A 16,148-nucleotide genomic window follows, 5' to 3' on the forward strand; every position below is an offset into this window, starting at 1 on the left:
CTATAAATTTCACATTTTTTTTACTTATATTCAACACCCACAAAAAAAGAAGATGGTTTTTCAAGAAAAGATGAAAACTTTGTTTAACAATAGATGGCTAGTGTTTGTTGCATCAATGTGGGTACAATCTTGTTCAGGAATTGGATACATGTTTGGTAGTATATCACCAGTGATCAAGAAAAACATGGGTTATAATCAAAGACAAATTGCTATGTTGGGTGTGGCTAAAGATATTGGTGATGCTATTGGTTTCATTGCTGGTAGTTTATGTGAAGTTGCACCAATTTGGGTTGTTCTTTTTATTGGTGTTGTTCAAAATTTTGTTGGATATGGTTTAGTTTGGCTTACAACCAAACATACTTTGCCCAAGTTGCCTCTATGGGTGGTTAGTTTTTTTTCTTCTTATATATCTATATATATTTTATATTTTTGTAACCCTTTATGCCCTTTTGTGATTAAGTTGGTGTAACTAGTTTAAACTTTAGGACCTTAGGGAAAGTTTTAGAAATGATCATGAGGATACCTCAAGAAGTGTTTGGATTAGCTTATTTTATGGGCTTATTGAATTTAGAAATGGTCAAAAAGTTCCTTTCTTTTTGGAGCTTATGAGTTTATTGCTTATTTAAGGCCATAAGCTTATGTTGACTAGAGGTAAAAATAGTTCTAGTTAATGGGTCATTTTTAAATTTGAAAAGCTGACAAGTTCCCCTCCTAGATTATGTAAAACTAGAATGATGGGTGCTAATTGTCTTGTTTCTTAAGGGATTATAATTCATTTGGTTACTTGGCTAATGGCATAATTTGCCTTGCGAATGCTTCATTTTGTTTATACTTTAGTTGAAATGAACTAATTTTGTAATTTGATCACTTGATACATATGCATATGTGACTTTTTTAGGATTAGGGCACGAGATTACCAAACTAGTCTATTTAAAAGAAAGTATAATTAGCAACCTATGATATTGAAGATAAAATATGATTGACAAACTAATCCAATTTCTCATGAGGTAAATTGCCAAACTAATCCAATTTATATATGAAGTGTTGGAGATAGTAAAGTTTTGATTTTTATTTGAAGCTATGTGTTTGCATATTCGTGGGAACAAATGGGGAGACCTACTTCAACACTGGAGCTCTTGTATCCGGAGTTCAAAACTTTCCTAAATACCGTGGTCCAGTTGTAGGGATACTAAAGGGTTTTGCAGGCTTGAGTGGTGCAATATTAACGCAAGTTTACACCATCTTCAATTTTCCTGATCAAGCTTCAGTCATTTTTGTGGTTGCAGTGGGACCGACAATCGTAATTTCTTCCCTAATGTTCTTAATTAGACCCGTTGGAGGTCATAGACAAACAAGACGATCCGATAGCACAAGTTTTTATTATCTTTATGGCGTTTGCCTCATTCTTGCAGCATATCTTCTAGGAGTTTTGATACTGCAAGATGTGACTGATTTGAACCAAACAACTATCACTTGGCTCACAATCGGGCTCTTAGTTCTCGTGCTGCTCCCCATTGCAATTCCTATTTTTTTGGTTTTTTTCTCGTCTTCAAGATCTGAGAATCATTTGGAGGAAACCCTTCTAAGTGAAAACCAAAAGCAAGACAATGAAATGTTTATGAGTGAGGTAGAAGACGAGAAGGGTTCACAAGTAGACTTGCTTCCAGCTGATGAAAGGCAAAAACGAATGAACAATTTGCATGCAAAATTGGTGCAAGCTGCAGCTGATGGAGCTGTCAGGGTGAAGCGCAAGAAAGGTCCACGAAGAGGAGAAGATTTTACTCTGATGCAAGCGTTGGTGAAAGCCGATTTCTTGTTAATGTTTTTTTCTTTGGTGTTGGCTTCAGGATCAGGTTTGACCATAATTGATAACCTTGGTCAAATGTGTCAATCTCTTGGGTATGAAAATCCTCATGTTTTTGTTTCCATGATTAGCATTTGGAACTTTCTTGGTCGTGTTGGTGGTGGATACTTCTCTGAGCTTATTGTAAGGTGCGTCTTCATAACTCATAGATTATATTTATGTTGGAGAGTCAAGATTTCTAGACAGTAAATGCTCTTAGAGTTGGTGAAATGGGTGGGTAACTGGTAATTTTTGTGTAATATAAAATGGCCCGAGTCACTCTGTCCAAAAACCTCAACCTGTTTATAGATAGTGCTTTAATTAATAGTTAAAAACTAATAGATCATTAATAATCTGATAGTTTTTAACAAATTGTTTATGACGTTTTATACACTGCATTTGGAAACAATTTACCAAAAGCTGTATATTAAGTCTACAACTTAGACACAGTAGGGATAGATATAGCCCAAATTGACCCCCATTTATAAGTATATGGGCCAAAATACCATATCCACAATTCTTTTGTTGATATTTACGAAATCAAGTAATCTAGTTTTGCTAAATTGACTATATGGACTACTCTGTTTTTGCATATCAGAAAATATGCATACCCGAGACCAGTGGCAATGGCTGGGGTTCAAGTCGTAATGGCAGGTTCACTTCTGTACTATGCTCTCGGTGCACCAGGTGCAATCTATGTTGTTTCGGTCGTGATGGGCCTCTGTTATGGAGCCCATTGGGCCATCGTTCCCTCTGCAGCCTCAGAGTTATTCGGGTTAAAGAGTTTTGGTGCTATTTATAACTTTCTTACTCTTGCAAGCCCAACTGGTTCTCTGATATTTTCTGGTGTAATTGCTAGTGGGATTTACGACTATGAAGCAAAGAAACAAAAGTCACTAGAAAATCAAATCTTTCATGAAAACCAAGAGCTCACTTGCTACGGCATCATATGTTATTCCTTCACTTGTGGGATATTATCGGCCCTTTGCATAATTGCATTTCTGTTAAGTATGATAGTTGTCTATAGAACCAAAAGAGTCTATGCACAACTTTATGGAAATTTGCTTAGTTAAATCCAAGAGTAGGGTGTATTGTCAATGTGTTCCCGAGTTTTGCGATGGATGTTCAGAATTGCTTTGGTTCTCGAGATCGGAAGATATCGACATTGATAAGATTGAGAAATGGTGTTGATTCAGGCTTCATATTGAAGAACATATTATTTGGTTTTATGTATATTTGAGTCATGTAAAGTTCAAATCTATTGGAGCTTGGGTTCTATGCAAGTAGCAAAATGATTAATAAATCTATGTTACCATATCGTTTATATATTGGATTTTCTATAATAAAAGTAGTCACTAGCGATAAGCATCAACTTCATATGATTAATGTATTGAAAACATGGTGAGTTATGGAAGAATAAAGGTTTGCTAAATAAGAATGAGCATATAATTATGAAGACCTAAAGATGCAAATTGTAGTTTTCAAGATAGATGAACTTATTTCCCAAAATTTATAGTTGATTTCTACATAAACAAAAGTCAGCAGCATATGGTTGATATTTGTTTTCTTAATTCTCATGATTGGATCTGAGAACCAGCTTGTTTAGTAACTGTTCAGATTGTCGTTTGTTGTTAGCATTGCTATGTAACTTCATATTGTTCAGGTCATGCTTGGATTCACCTACTATTGTTGTCTTATTTCTAATTCACCTACTATTGTTGTCTTATTTCTAAGTGTGCTTGGTTCCATAAGATTGGGTTATTGAATGCTGGATGCAGTTTGAGATTATGGTCATGCTTAGGTCGGGTTGATTGTTAGTGCTTCGGCTTGGTAAATTTACCGAGAGTTCTGTAGGCATCCTTTCCATCAAGAGCCTTTTTCTCCTTCCCAGGTTCCAAATCATCCACATACGACCATGAACCGGAGTGCCTACCCTATGAACACCCTAACTCATTTGCCTACTTAATATAGCCGACCTAAAATGCCTATGAAGATGATGTTGATGTCCTGCAACCCCAACCATCTACTGTTGTAGTTGCTGCTGTTGAAGTACAGCATCCGGCATATACTGCAAGAAACTTTCCGAATTCACATTACCCAGGTGCAAGAAATGGGTCGGCACAGTGGAACTCGCAAACAAATGATCAGTAACAGAATCCCCACCTAACCCATATCCCCTATCATTACCAGTGCCAAACCCTGCATTCTTTTCGAATAAATTCTATTTTTCTGCAAATGACTTGCAACGTTTCTCGGGTCAACCCATCAACACTCATAAGCTACATTATAGTTTTAGGGACAACATTTAATTACCAAAATGAGCAACTACATCTACAAATCTTTTATGCAGCTGTGGAGTCCACACCAGTCTTGGCCTTTTCATGTACCTAAATAAGATTACCACCAAACATTAGAAGGGCATAATCTCATATGTTTGTGGAATCCTGAATGTATATGACTATACGTGGCTGGTTTTCACCTTTTCACTATACACCATGTAAGGCATTTACCGATGAAGGATGGATATTTACTTTCCCAATGTCTTTGGTATAAAGGGCTGTTCGTTTTCCTCTTCTTTTGCATTGAACGAGTTTTGGATACAGGCATACAGCCCAGCACATAGTACTGCACATACCATCTCCATGTCATCACTGTATTGGTTATAAGTCTGAAAACACACATAAATTCACCATCAAAGAGAATAAGCTTATAGCCTTATACTAAAACACAGGGAGAGATCATTTGATCAAGAATAACACTAATGAGATAGCCCAAAGTCCTCATCAACAAAGACTAATAATTTGTAAAAAGACAAGCTCTAATGAAGTCACAAAACTCGACCCATGTATTAAAAACATTAGCTGAAAACATCATTCAGCCACAAAAATCAACAATGCATAGCTGAAATTACATGAATAAAAAATACTCTTAGATAGATTCAAGAAACTAAACAAACATATTGATAGTAGCCAAAAGGTTGCAACTATGCATAGAACCTTCTAAAAAGCTTTTATAACAAAAGATTTAGATAGTTTCTTACGTGTGTGTGTGTGTCTATATATATATATATATGCAGGAAAAAGTTTTTCGGAGTAAATCCGGTGTTGCCCATTCCAACACAAACCCGGTCTGACTGGTTACAAAGTACCAACCCACCCATCTAATGTAGATAGATTAAAAAATCATAGGATCCAAAATTAGCTTCTCACAAAATCAAAATTATATTCTTTTCAGTCAGATTCATTCATGTGGAATCTTTCATAGTAATGTACATTATCATATTCAGTTCTTCCATTCTCAAATATCATATCAAGCAACTTAAAGTCCACCACAACAAAAGAAACATATATGACATTGAAGGATTTGTTCTGCATCAGTTATATCCTTTCTTTTTGGTGAAACAAGACTTTCAGCATAACTACCAAAAAACCAGAACCTATGACTCCAAATACAAACGTTTTTACCTAGAATTCTTTTCTCGAAATCATATGACCTGCTATGGCCACCAAAATTTTGCCATTGTCATAAAAAAAATAATGGAGTTCATTATGCAAAAGTCATCATCAGATATATCATGTCGAATCTTAATCCAAGATTCTTTAACACCGTACTCATTCATCAACCAAACCTCAAATTTCAAATTGCGCAACCTTTCGTCATCAGGCATCACATAAGCTTTCCACCAAGGACAATAAGTTTGCAATTCCTCGTGTCATTACAATAATTGGGAAATGGGACTTCGCAAACACTCATCCACTAAACTAAAAATTAAACAATAAGTACCCTTGAATGGTTTGTATCTTTCTTCGTACCAAACCAATGAAGAAATCCAATAAAGTAAACATCATGAAACAAATAATACGAAAGATCATGAAATTCACAATTTAGTTGGATTTAACTTAACGGGTGTGAATACAAAAACTTACCATCGGTTAGTGGCATTTGGATGGGTTTTGATGAATTCGGTTTGGGTAAGTAGAGACAGCCAATCCTTTGAAACGCACCTAAATCCACCCACGAATTTGAGTGATGATATCAGATGGAATATTCATCATATATGCTGCATGAGTTTACGCATCGATCATTAATCAAATCGAGTATATGCATATATAGAGGGTGTTTGGCCTAGCTTTTTTTTTAAGGCTTATGGCTTTTTTGCCTATGTTAGAGAATAAAAGCTTCTTTAGTGTTTTGTTTTGATTTTTGGCTTGTGGCTTTTAAGCTTATAAAAGCCATTTTATAAAAGCTATTGGAACATTGGTTTTTAAAGATAAGTCACTCATTTTTTTTCCCCCTCTACAAGTACATCCCTTTTTTGCCCTCACTCATTATTCCTCATTTCCTCCCCATCGCCTGTCCTCTTTCTTTTCCTATCAGGTAACTTTTCTTCATCTTCAATTAATATCAAATTATTGTATATGCTATCAAAGTCAATATCTAGGGATGAGCACGGGTCGAAACCCGGCCCGACCCGCGACCCGCAAGAGCATGAAAACCTGAACTGTGACCCGGCCCGTGAAGACACGGGTCGGGTCAGGTCACGGCTTTCCTCCACACTTTTTCGGTTTTTGCCTTCACCCGACTCGGCCCGGCCCGACCCGTCCAACCCGTGGCCCGTGAAAACACCAAAAGCCTGACCCGTGGCCCGGCCCGTTAGGGCTTCGGGCCGGTTCCGGGTCGGGCGCGGGTCAACGGTTTTTTTGCTCATCCCTATCAATATCTATAAAGAAAGTAGCACAGCATCTACATCCTTCGATCTTTACAATTACTATTCTTCTTTATTATTATTATTGTTGTATATGTATATGTATATGTATACAGACTTTGGAATATTATAAAAGTTTAAGTTATTATAAATATAAATTTATTCAAAGTTATTGTTATGACTCTTAAATAAAAAGCAAACACATAGACTTATAAGTTATGTGATTATATATAAGTATGTCATTTTTGGTCATTTTATCAACATAAGCTAATTTAAAAAAAACTAGGCAAACACCCAAAAAAAGCTTATCAGCTTATATAACAAAAGCTAACCCAAACACCATAAAAATGCTTATAAGCTTATGAAATAGAAGCATAAGCAAAAAAGCATAAGCCAAAAATCAAAAGCTAGGCCAAACACCCCCATACTATATAGTATACGAGTATAATTTATAACAGGGTTTTGGTGTCGGTTAGGTTATAGTTTATTGGGCTGAAAATCAATTCATATTGGATTGGGCTGACACTTAAAAATGACTAAATTGTTTAATACAGACTACGCGGAGTATAATTTATTATGTTTTGGACCACCCTAGATTTAGTTAACTAATTTTTCTATCATGACGATCACTTGGCTCACAAGTCTTTTGTTTTTTTCATCTTGTCTTCTAGATCTGAGAATCATGTCGAGGAAATCCTTCTAAATGAAGACAAACAAATGTTAATGAGTGAGGTAGAAGACGAGAAGGTTCACAAGTAGACTTGCTTCCAGCTAATGAAAGGCAAAAAAGAATGAACAATTTGAAGGCGAAATTTAGTGAAAGCTGCAGCTGATGGAGCTGTCAGGGTGAAGCGCAAAAAAGGTCCACGTACGCGCGAAGAGGAGAAGATTTTACTCTGATGCAAGCGTTGGCGAAAGCCGCTTTCTTGTTAATGTATTTTTCTTTGGTATTGGCTTCAGGATCAAGTTTTACCATAATTGATAACCTTGGTCAAGTGTGTCAATCTCTTGGGTATGAAAATCCACATGTTTTTGTTTCCATGATTAACATTTGGAACTTTCTTGGTCGTGTTGGTGGTGGATACTTCTCTGAGCTTATTGTAAGGTGACGCATCAGATGTTATCGGAACGAGATAGATGAGAGTCTACCAATAGATCTTCAACATCAAGACAACAAGCTAGATGTGGCATTTGCAACGGATTGGGTCATAATAGGAAAACATGCACTCAACTTTGAATATGGCAATAATCCTGTCTCTATATTGTTTTTATTGTATCCATTATTGTGTGTTGTTTTTATCCATTTTTCTGAATTCCTAGGTGTTTTCTTGTAACATGGTAACTTTGAATATCAATTTTATGTTTGGTTTCTTATTAGATATCCTTGTCACTTTATAATCAAAAACATATAAAACAACATTAAAAACTAATAAAACAACTTACTTTATTTAAAACCGAAACAATTAAATAAATTCTAATAATTAAAAGTTACAATCATTATTTTAGCCAAAATATGGCAAACCAAATTGAGAATAAGAAGAGGACACGTCACTATCACCATCATTACGGTGAATGTATTCAGTGTACTCATAGCCAAGCTCTGCAATTTCGGGGTCTTGTGTAGCATATTCCTCTCCCGGGTCAGTCACGTAACCTTCAGGCCTACTACCAACCGGGTGAAATTCGGGTTCAAACCTACTCGCTTCTTCAATCGTCTTCGTTATTGAGGACTTAGCATGAGTAAGATTGTTAATGGTTAGTTCCATCCATTGGACCTTCAACTGCAGGTACATCAAGTACCTCCTGTCTATTTTAGTGGGGTATGCTACTGTGTTACGTTCTGCAATTTCGGCCTCATAGGCTGACATTCTCTCACTTAAACGACCAATTATAGCTGCCACGTCCGATTTATCCTTGTTATCATCAACCATGTGAGGCCTAATGGAGTTTCTAGCTCCAGCACTAGTGATATTTGGGTATGCACCACCACCAAAAAATGATTGACGTGCCATTTGAGAAAATGAAGTATAAAATGAAGCTATGATTATTTGAGGAAGAGGAAGATGGTAAATAGTAAACGACCATCTGCGTTCGAAATTAATATATATAAATGGTGAGACCGGTATTACCACTACTGGTCTCGGTCTCTCTCTTTGAACACCGATGTAGCATGTCCTATCCACCTGCAAAGCTGACAAGATGCACTTCGGTTCGAATAACCGAGACCGGTAGTGGCAAAACCGGATGCGGGTAAGAATTTTGAGACCAGTACCACTTTGATTCTTTTTCCCTAAGAATACTCTCCAACAAAGTCCATTTAAAAAAAAAAAATTCTTTGTTTATGGGGACGCCATTTTTAGGGACAGGGATATGAATTGTGTCACCAATCAATACCCGCCACGTATCGCCGGATCAATGGTCATTATGTCTTTTTTGTGTTTTACCGTTTTTTGTGTTTTACCGGCCAAAACGAAATACAACAAAGAACACAAGAAGAAGATTCGAAGTCTTTGACTTTTGCGTTAAGCTCAAGGCACAAAAGAACATTACCTTCCAAATTTCTGTACTAATTCTTCGTTTATATAAACTTAAAAACTTGATAATCCTTGTTTCTTTTCCCTAACGTACGACAGATAGCGGTCTCCGTTTATTCTTTCTTTTTATACATAACTGCCTTCGATCCATATATATATATATACACACTGATTGATGCATATATGCATGTTGTTATATTTGATACATATATACATATGGCTGCCGATGATAAAATATCCGATCTCATACTTGACAATATACTTGCTCGACTTGACGCGAAGTCATTGCTAAGGTGCAGACGTGTATCGAAACATTGGAACAATTTGATTAAAGATCCTTACTTTATGATGAAGTCGAGAGCACGTCGAATGATCTACGTCATAGACTGTAAGCTGCTTAATCTTGTAGATGACAATAACCCGGCTCATAATTCGATGCTTAACCTTTGTTCTCCTTATCAATATTGGGGGATTACTAAATTATATCATGAGGTCAGAGTTCTTGGAACAATCAATGGTATAGTGCTTTTGCAATATTATGATAGCGTGGGTGCATCATCAAGACTACCTCCGCCTTATTGCGAAGGTGATTTGATGCTATGCAATCCGCTTACCCGTGAGTACAAGCTACTTCCGACTAACTCAAATTGTGGGTGGTGTAAGCGCTCCATTTATTGGGATGACTTTTCTCCGTTTCCGCACTACACAAACTATGCATACGGATTTGGGTTTGGTAGTGCAACCCCAGATGACTTGAAAATAGTTAGGTTTAGAGAGTACAACGAGCGACACGGCGGTGTTTGTGAGATCTTCAGTCTCAAAACGTTTACGTGGAGCAAGCCAGTAGTACAAGACATGATCAATATCAAAGACATTGAGTTTGAGAACGCTGTGGGTACGTTTCTAAATGGATTTTTATATTGGATTCGTAATAATATGGACAAACTGATTGTCCTCGATGTTGGAAAGATGGTACTTTCGGAAATACATTTACCTTTCCAAAGATCGTATATTGGACATCGACTGTATGCTGTTCGCTCATGTTTAGGTACCATACACGGATGTCTTTGCTTGTTGAACAGGAGCATTAACTATATCGAGTGTAACCTTTGGGTGATGAATAATGAACAAGGGGACCAGAACTCATGGTCGCTGAGGTGTACATTTGATGTTGGTTATCACCATTTTGTTTGCATATTGGATAGCGGAAGGATTGTTATGAGTTGTGGAAAAAAACTTCATATCTACGACACATCAGAGAATTTGTATACATTGACGGACGTTTCGATAAATCCTGGTCAAGCAATACATGGCATCGAGTACCTAGAGACCCTCGTTTCACTGTCAGATGTTTGCTCAGCTGATTAACATCTTCTAGCTAGCTAGGTTAAGTTTCCCTTTGAATGAATCTAGTGATCTGCTTATTTGTTTGATTTTGCTTTCTTTAATGCAGGGATCGGTATTTCCACATGTCATATTTCTATTGAGATATCTGTGTGGAAGTCAATCTGAATTTTGTATTTTTGGTTTGGATATGAATTTTGTTTTTGCTCAACATATTCTGTATTTAATTTGGTTAAAATTATCAAACCATCCTGCCACACATTAGATGATTCTTATACCCCACCCTAACGCCTTATAGCTAGATTTCCCACAAATGTTATTTTTTATATTATATATTTTTATTTTATATTATTATTTTTTTTTTGCCTATGAGCACCAACTAATTGCTATGCTGGTTTGGTGCTGTTTGGGACTTGCTCCGTTTTCGGGGTGGTGTTTGGGAGTTATTTCATTTTCGGAAGCTGTTTCGCAGCTGTTTGGAAGCTCTTATATCTTAACAAGATTGATGTTTCTAGGACGCGGCAACTGAAGCATTTGAGAGGCCGTCTAATGTGATGTTAAGAAATCATTCATAATTTGTGGTTATACATGGTCAATAAATGTGATCAGATTTAGACAAAACAGTAAGGCGTGTGATCATATACTACAGAACAAAAATAGAGACAAGCGGTGTAATTTGAAAAACCATAACTAGTTTTATGCCAGTATATAATTAGATCTAAGGAGACTTTTAACCCATTTGATCATTTTCCTCGAGATCTGCTAATAATAAAACATAGCTTGAAAATCGACCTATTCATTTTGAGTGGGTGAAAATGCCAATTGCAAGGTGTCGAATGCCATGGAAACGTAACATGAGCTTCAACTTAAAACAATTAATTGATTACGAAACCTATACAAAAGTGTAACATTTACATAACCAGCTGAGAAAACACCCATGCAAGTTCTATCTTTTGATGCTAGCAATCATGATACATGGCTTTAATCTCATTAGCATCCCTCTGTGTGGTGGCGATAGAACAGGTTGCACAAGTTCTATCTTTTGATGCAAGAGATCATAATATCATGGCTTTGACACCATTTGCATAACTTGTTATGGCTATAATCAAAAGCATCATCTTTCCGATTCTAGGCGCTGCAAATCATACACCAAAGATAAGAACAAAATGACACTTAAAAAACTCAGACAATATAACCACAATAAAACTTCCTATCAAGATTTGATCAAGAAGTGGAACTTTCAACCCATTTAGTTAAAAATGGGTTGATTCAACCTATGTTTTATCTATAACGAATCAAACAGGCATGATCAATTAATCTATTTATAAGGGATATATGCAAAATGGGCCGTGAGATTTGTGAGTCACCAAAAGTCTACTAAAAAAGGCACACTACCTTCAATAATTGAAGGCAGGGGCAGACTTATAAACCAATGAGGGCATGCACTTGCACACCCTCCAAAGAAAAATACTAAAGAATTTTTTCGGTTTTTATAAAAAGGATGGTGTAAACATAGAGAGTGCTCACTGTATACGTATGAAGGTCCTTTATAACCGTTTATCTAGAGTATAAGATTATAATTGTAATAGTATTTTCATAAATCATAATTAAAGCATCAACAATTTATTAGAAATTGACAGAGATATGTCAGTGGGTACCGGGCTGCTTCAGCCCCCAACAAAAAAATGACATGTTTCAACCCAAAACCCTTTTTTACACATTACCCAGCTTGCCCAACCCACAAAACTAAAGAAACTCAACTTTATAAGCTTACCATTCTCTTGCTTATATAAGGTTGTAACTGGAATGATGAATCAGACTGAATTTCATCCATGACAGGTTTATTCGCCTCCACCTCAAATTCTTTCCGGGAGTCTTTTCTGCTCCCTGATTGCCAGACTCTACCAAAGTTGGGCAGCCAGTTTGCGTCAAATCTATTGACAGGCAACTCCCCTCTTCTCTCCATTTCCATCTCCATCTTTCTTTTTTCAGCCCAAGCAGCTCCAACCCTTTTAGGATTTAATTTTGACTTTATGGTTTTAACTTTAACAGGATCCATTCCATGTACGGGTTTCAGGGGAAGATCGGGATAGATTCCACTAGTTGTATCAAACCAAGGAGGGGGTGCTCCAGAATGTACATTTCCTGCATCCACTTCATGAATTGTGGAAGATATTCGAGTGAGCTTCTGCAAACCTGTGAGACAATGCATCAGACAAAGAATTTCAAGTTATGAACCTGTTTACTCATAATGTATCAAAATTGCCACCACTGCTGCTTGAAAATTGAAATGCATAAAAAAGTAAAAACATTGTTGCTTCTGACAGTGTGACTCTCAGAATATTCAATGGAAGAACTATTGGACAGGAAGAAAGCAAACATTAAGGGGCCGTGTGGTTCATAGAAATGAAAGGAATTTGATGGAATGGAATTTGGAATTTCCCAATGTTAACCAGAAATGACAAGGAAGGAAATCCAAATTCCAATACATTAAATTCCCTTAAAATATAAACTAAACGACCCCTTAAGGGTGTGTTTGGTTCTACAATGTTCTCTGAAATCTGTCAACAGGAACTCTATCGTGTTTGGTTCACAGAAACTGAGATCTAACTACATTTAATGGACAAAACTACCACTTATGGTTATGGTCCTTATAGAATCCATGTAGATATATGACAAAAATTGTCTACATATGAAGAATTTTTTTTTTATTAGTACTAGTGAAGTTATGAAGTATACCTGCTGAGCTACCCTCCCCATTAGCTTCACTTTCCTCTGCATATACCTGCCATCTCTTCCCCTATGATATTAGTATATGCAAGTAAATGATCACAAAGAATGAGCAGAAAAGAGACTGAATAGGTCAAAAGTCGAATGATAAATGCAATAAAAGTCAGGTCCGAGGAAACTTCGCCAAATATTTAATAATACATTCCCAAATCTTAATGAATCCTAAACAATTCACTATGATAAGACCACTCTAATGGCACTAGCATAACAGGTACTACTGATTAGAGACATACCAGTCCATTGTGATGATAACCTTCAGCTGAGCCACCCCTGCCTGATTTACCTGAGTAGTAACACAATAACCAATAAGTAATTTGAAAAATGTGCCAATCTTTGTCATAAAAGTATCAACTTTGCACTATGGGCAAATAATCACCTCGTAAATTATTTGAAGGCTTTGCATCTGAAGTCAACGGCAATGATTTAAAATCATATGGAGGGTTGGTTGCTGCACCTCCAGAGCGATCTGAATAAGATACCTGATAATTCTCATTTGTATGATTTTGTAAAGGTAAAACACCATTTGGGAAAGTTATGATATGAGAGTCGATACAATTTTTTTCTAAGTTATCTACATAATCAAATTTCAGTTCATTGTGGATATCATATGAAGGTCCAATTAGCAGTCCTCGGGATTGTTCACCACCGCCTTCTCTCTTTATTGCTATGCACTTCATTTCATACTGCAAGAAGACGCATAGATGTCTTCAGTAAATTAGTAAAATGCCTGAATTATTATTTGCGGCTCTAAAATGGAGAGAATGCAAGCTGGTTTCTGTAATAAAGCTTATATAACAAACACAGATTTAGCATCAGAGTTTCACAAAAAACAATACCTTTGCAAGATCCGCTTCAGAAACCCGAAAATGATCAACTCGATCCATTCCACCACCATACTTCCACATAAAATGTTTCAAGTTTTTCAAGTGATCTGCACTTGCAAGATGACCGATAGCTTTCTCACTGACAAAACAATAACAGGGAAATCACTCAACTTCAAATGCATTCTACATGCAATATTCTTCATCAACAACTTTCAACTAGCATAAAAACACAAGAACATTTGGATGTGCATTATGCAAGTGCTCATTTAGACCCTAACTAATCACATGGCCAAACAAGCAAACTGCTTGAAAACTTCAGAGTCACTTCCATACACCCGCCAAATGTCCCGAAGTTTAATATAAAAGCTCAACTACATCAGCAATAATCAAAATGCTACACAAATTATAAATAAGCAGAACCTATAAACAGAAGATGTAGTATTGATTTTAATGTCTGCACCGGTCTAATATATGAATGAGTTCATTTAAATACTAAGATCCCTTTACAATCACCACAACGCTACACAGCGACAACATAAGCAATTATATGAGAATAAAACAAGCCGTCACCAGAAGATGTGCTTCAATATGTCCATCGATGTATCGGTTGATAGAGTTTCAACATTTTTTCATCGTCTAAGGTACCAACAAAAAAGAATGGCTAGCTTATAATCTCTATCTAGTAATTAAAACAATGCTACTAGGATGACACATTTCAAACAATTTTCAACATCCAAATAATCAAACTCGTAAAGGAGTGTCGGGAGGATAACGCATTGCTAATACTTTTTACCGTGAAAAATTAGTAGTTAGTTTAATCTCCAAAGTTCTCAACAGAGTGCCATTAAAAAGGTTAACACATTCCTAAAACTTTCCATCTTCTAACTTACGATCAAAAACCAATCGTTAGGTTAATCTCTCAATAATCAAGTTTTCACAAAGGATCACACACATTTCAGCTATTTCCACCAGTCTAAGTTAACATCAAAAATCGATCATTAGGTTATAATCATCACTCAACAATCAAACTCTTTTCACAATAAACATTTGAAATTCATCTCTCAACAATCAAATTCTCAAACAAAAAATAGTAGACAAAGAACGATACACATTTCAACGCTTTTCACCTTCCACGTTACCATCTAAAATCAAATCATTACGATTATCTCTCGGTAGCCTTACATTTCATCTTTACGTTACTCTCTCAACATTTTACATTTCATCTTTACGTTACTCTCTCAACATTCAACAATCAAGTTTCTCGAAACAAATACTATAAGGATCATACATTTCAAATCGATTTCCTTAACTTAATCTAGCATCAAAAGTTTTAACTCCGATCACCGTCTACGTTCATCGTTTACGTCAGATAAATCCTAAAATTTATCACAATTTCAACAAATAAATAATAATAATAATGAAAAATAATAATAAGGTGCTCACCGAACAAAAGAGGTGCCAAATTCAGTGACGTCACACTCACAAAACACACACCAAAAGCTCTTGTTATTAATATCCGAAGCATTAACAATTAATTTAGGGTTTTTTATGTAAATACGAATCTCAGAAAGCTTGGATTGAAATCGGGATAAGAAATTAGATAAAGATTTTATATGATTTGGAAAGTAATTGTGACGACGACGACCTACGTTATGATTTAATTTGCATACATTACAGAATTCATAATTTTTACTACTATTATTATTATTATTTATTTTTTTATTTTTAAAGATATTTTTAGGGTTAGGGTTTCTTTCTTCCATTTTTGTGAGGGAGGAAAGTTGTTGTTGTTTGAATTGGGTAAACAAAAGGAAGGGAGAGGAGGAGAGCTCCGGTGAGGAATTACGGGTCGGGTTTCCGTCAGTGATACGGTTTTATTTGTTTCGTAATGGATTTAGCTTTTAGCTTTTTTATTTGGGAATAACATAAATACGGTTAACAGCAAATATTTATATGCTGTTTAGTCATTTTTTTTTAAGCCCATTTTCTTTTCAAGCCCGCTAAAATCATTAGGCGCCAAAGTAACTTATCATTAGCCGCCAAAATCAAAGAAAACTTCTTATATTCCTCCCTAACATATGTGACTTTCATTCCTCTCTGATTCCAAA

At 36.0% G+C, this 16,148-nt stretch overlaps 3 protein-coding genes and 1 pseudogene across 3 annotated transcripts; 2 read left to right on the forward strand and 2 right to left on the reverse strand.

The window, feature by feature from the left end:
* Nucleotides 1–8: 8 nt before the first annotated feature.
* Nucleotides 9–3,171, forward strand: LOC122608182 (protein NUCLEAR FUSION DEFECTIVE 4-like). The gene is made up of 3 exons (XM_043781273.1): nucleotides 9–385; nucleotides 1,079–1,992; nucleotides 2,442–3,171. The coding sequence occupies exons 1-3, from the start codon at nucleotides 53–55 to the stop codon at nucleotides 2,914–2,916; spliced, it is 1,722 nt and encodes a 573-aa protein (XP_043637208.1). The 5' UTR covers nucleotides 9–52; the 3' UTR covers nucleotides 2,917–3,171.
* Nucleotides 3,172–3,657: 486 nt separating this feature from the next.
* On the reverse strand, nucleotides 3,658–4,226 carry LOC122608781 (annotated as a pseudogene).
* Nucleotides 4,227–9,298: 5,072 nt separating this feature from the next.
* On the forward strand, nucleotides 9,299–10,450 carry LOC122608782 (F-box protein CPR1-like). The gene has a single exon (XM_043781867.1). The coding sequence runs from the start codon at nucleotides 9,299–9,301 to the stop codon at nucleotides 10,448–10,450; it is 1,152 nt and encodes a 383-aa protein (XP_043637802.1).
* An 831-nt stretch (nucleotides 10,451–11,281) lies between these two features.
* Nucleotides 11,282–15,944, reverse strand: LOC122607616 (TITAN-like protein). Its single transcript, XM_043780629.1, has 7 exons — nucleotides 15,484–15,944; nucleotides 14,053–14,179; nucleotides 13,593–13,899; nucleotides 13,450–13,490; nucleotides 13,166–13,226; nucleotides 12,201–12,622; nucleotides 11,282–11,561 (listed from the first exon to the last, which is right to left on the reverse strand). The coding sequence occupies exons 1-7, from the start codon at nucleotides 15,801–15,803 to the stop codon at nucleotides 11,541–11,543; spliced, it is 1,299 nt and encodes a 432-aa protein (XP_043636564.1). The 5' UTR covers nucleotides 15,804–15,944; the 3' UTR covers nucleotides 11,282–11,540.
* Between the last annotated feature and the right edge of the window lie 204 nt (nucleotides 15,945–16,148).

The sequence above is a fragment of the Erigeron canadensis genome, chromosome 7 (genome assembly GCF_010389155.1).
Source record: "Erigeron canadensis isolate Cc75 chromosome 7, C_canadensis_v1, whole genome shotgun sequence".
NCBI lineage: Eukaryota > Viridiplantae > Streptophyta > Magnoliopsida > Asterales > Asteraceae > Erigeron > Erigeron canadensis.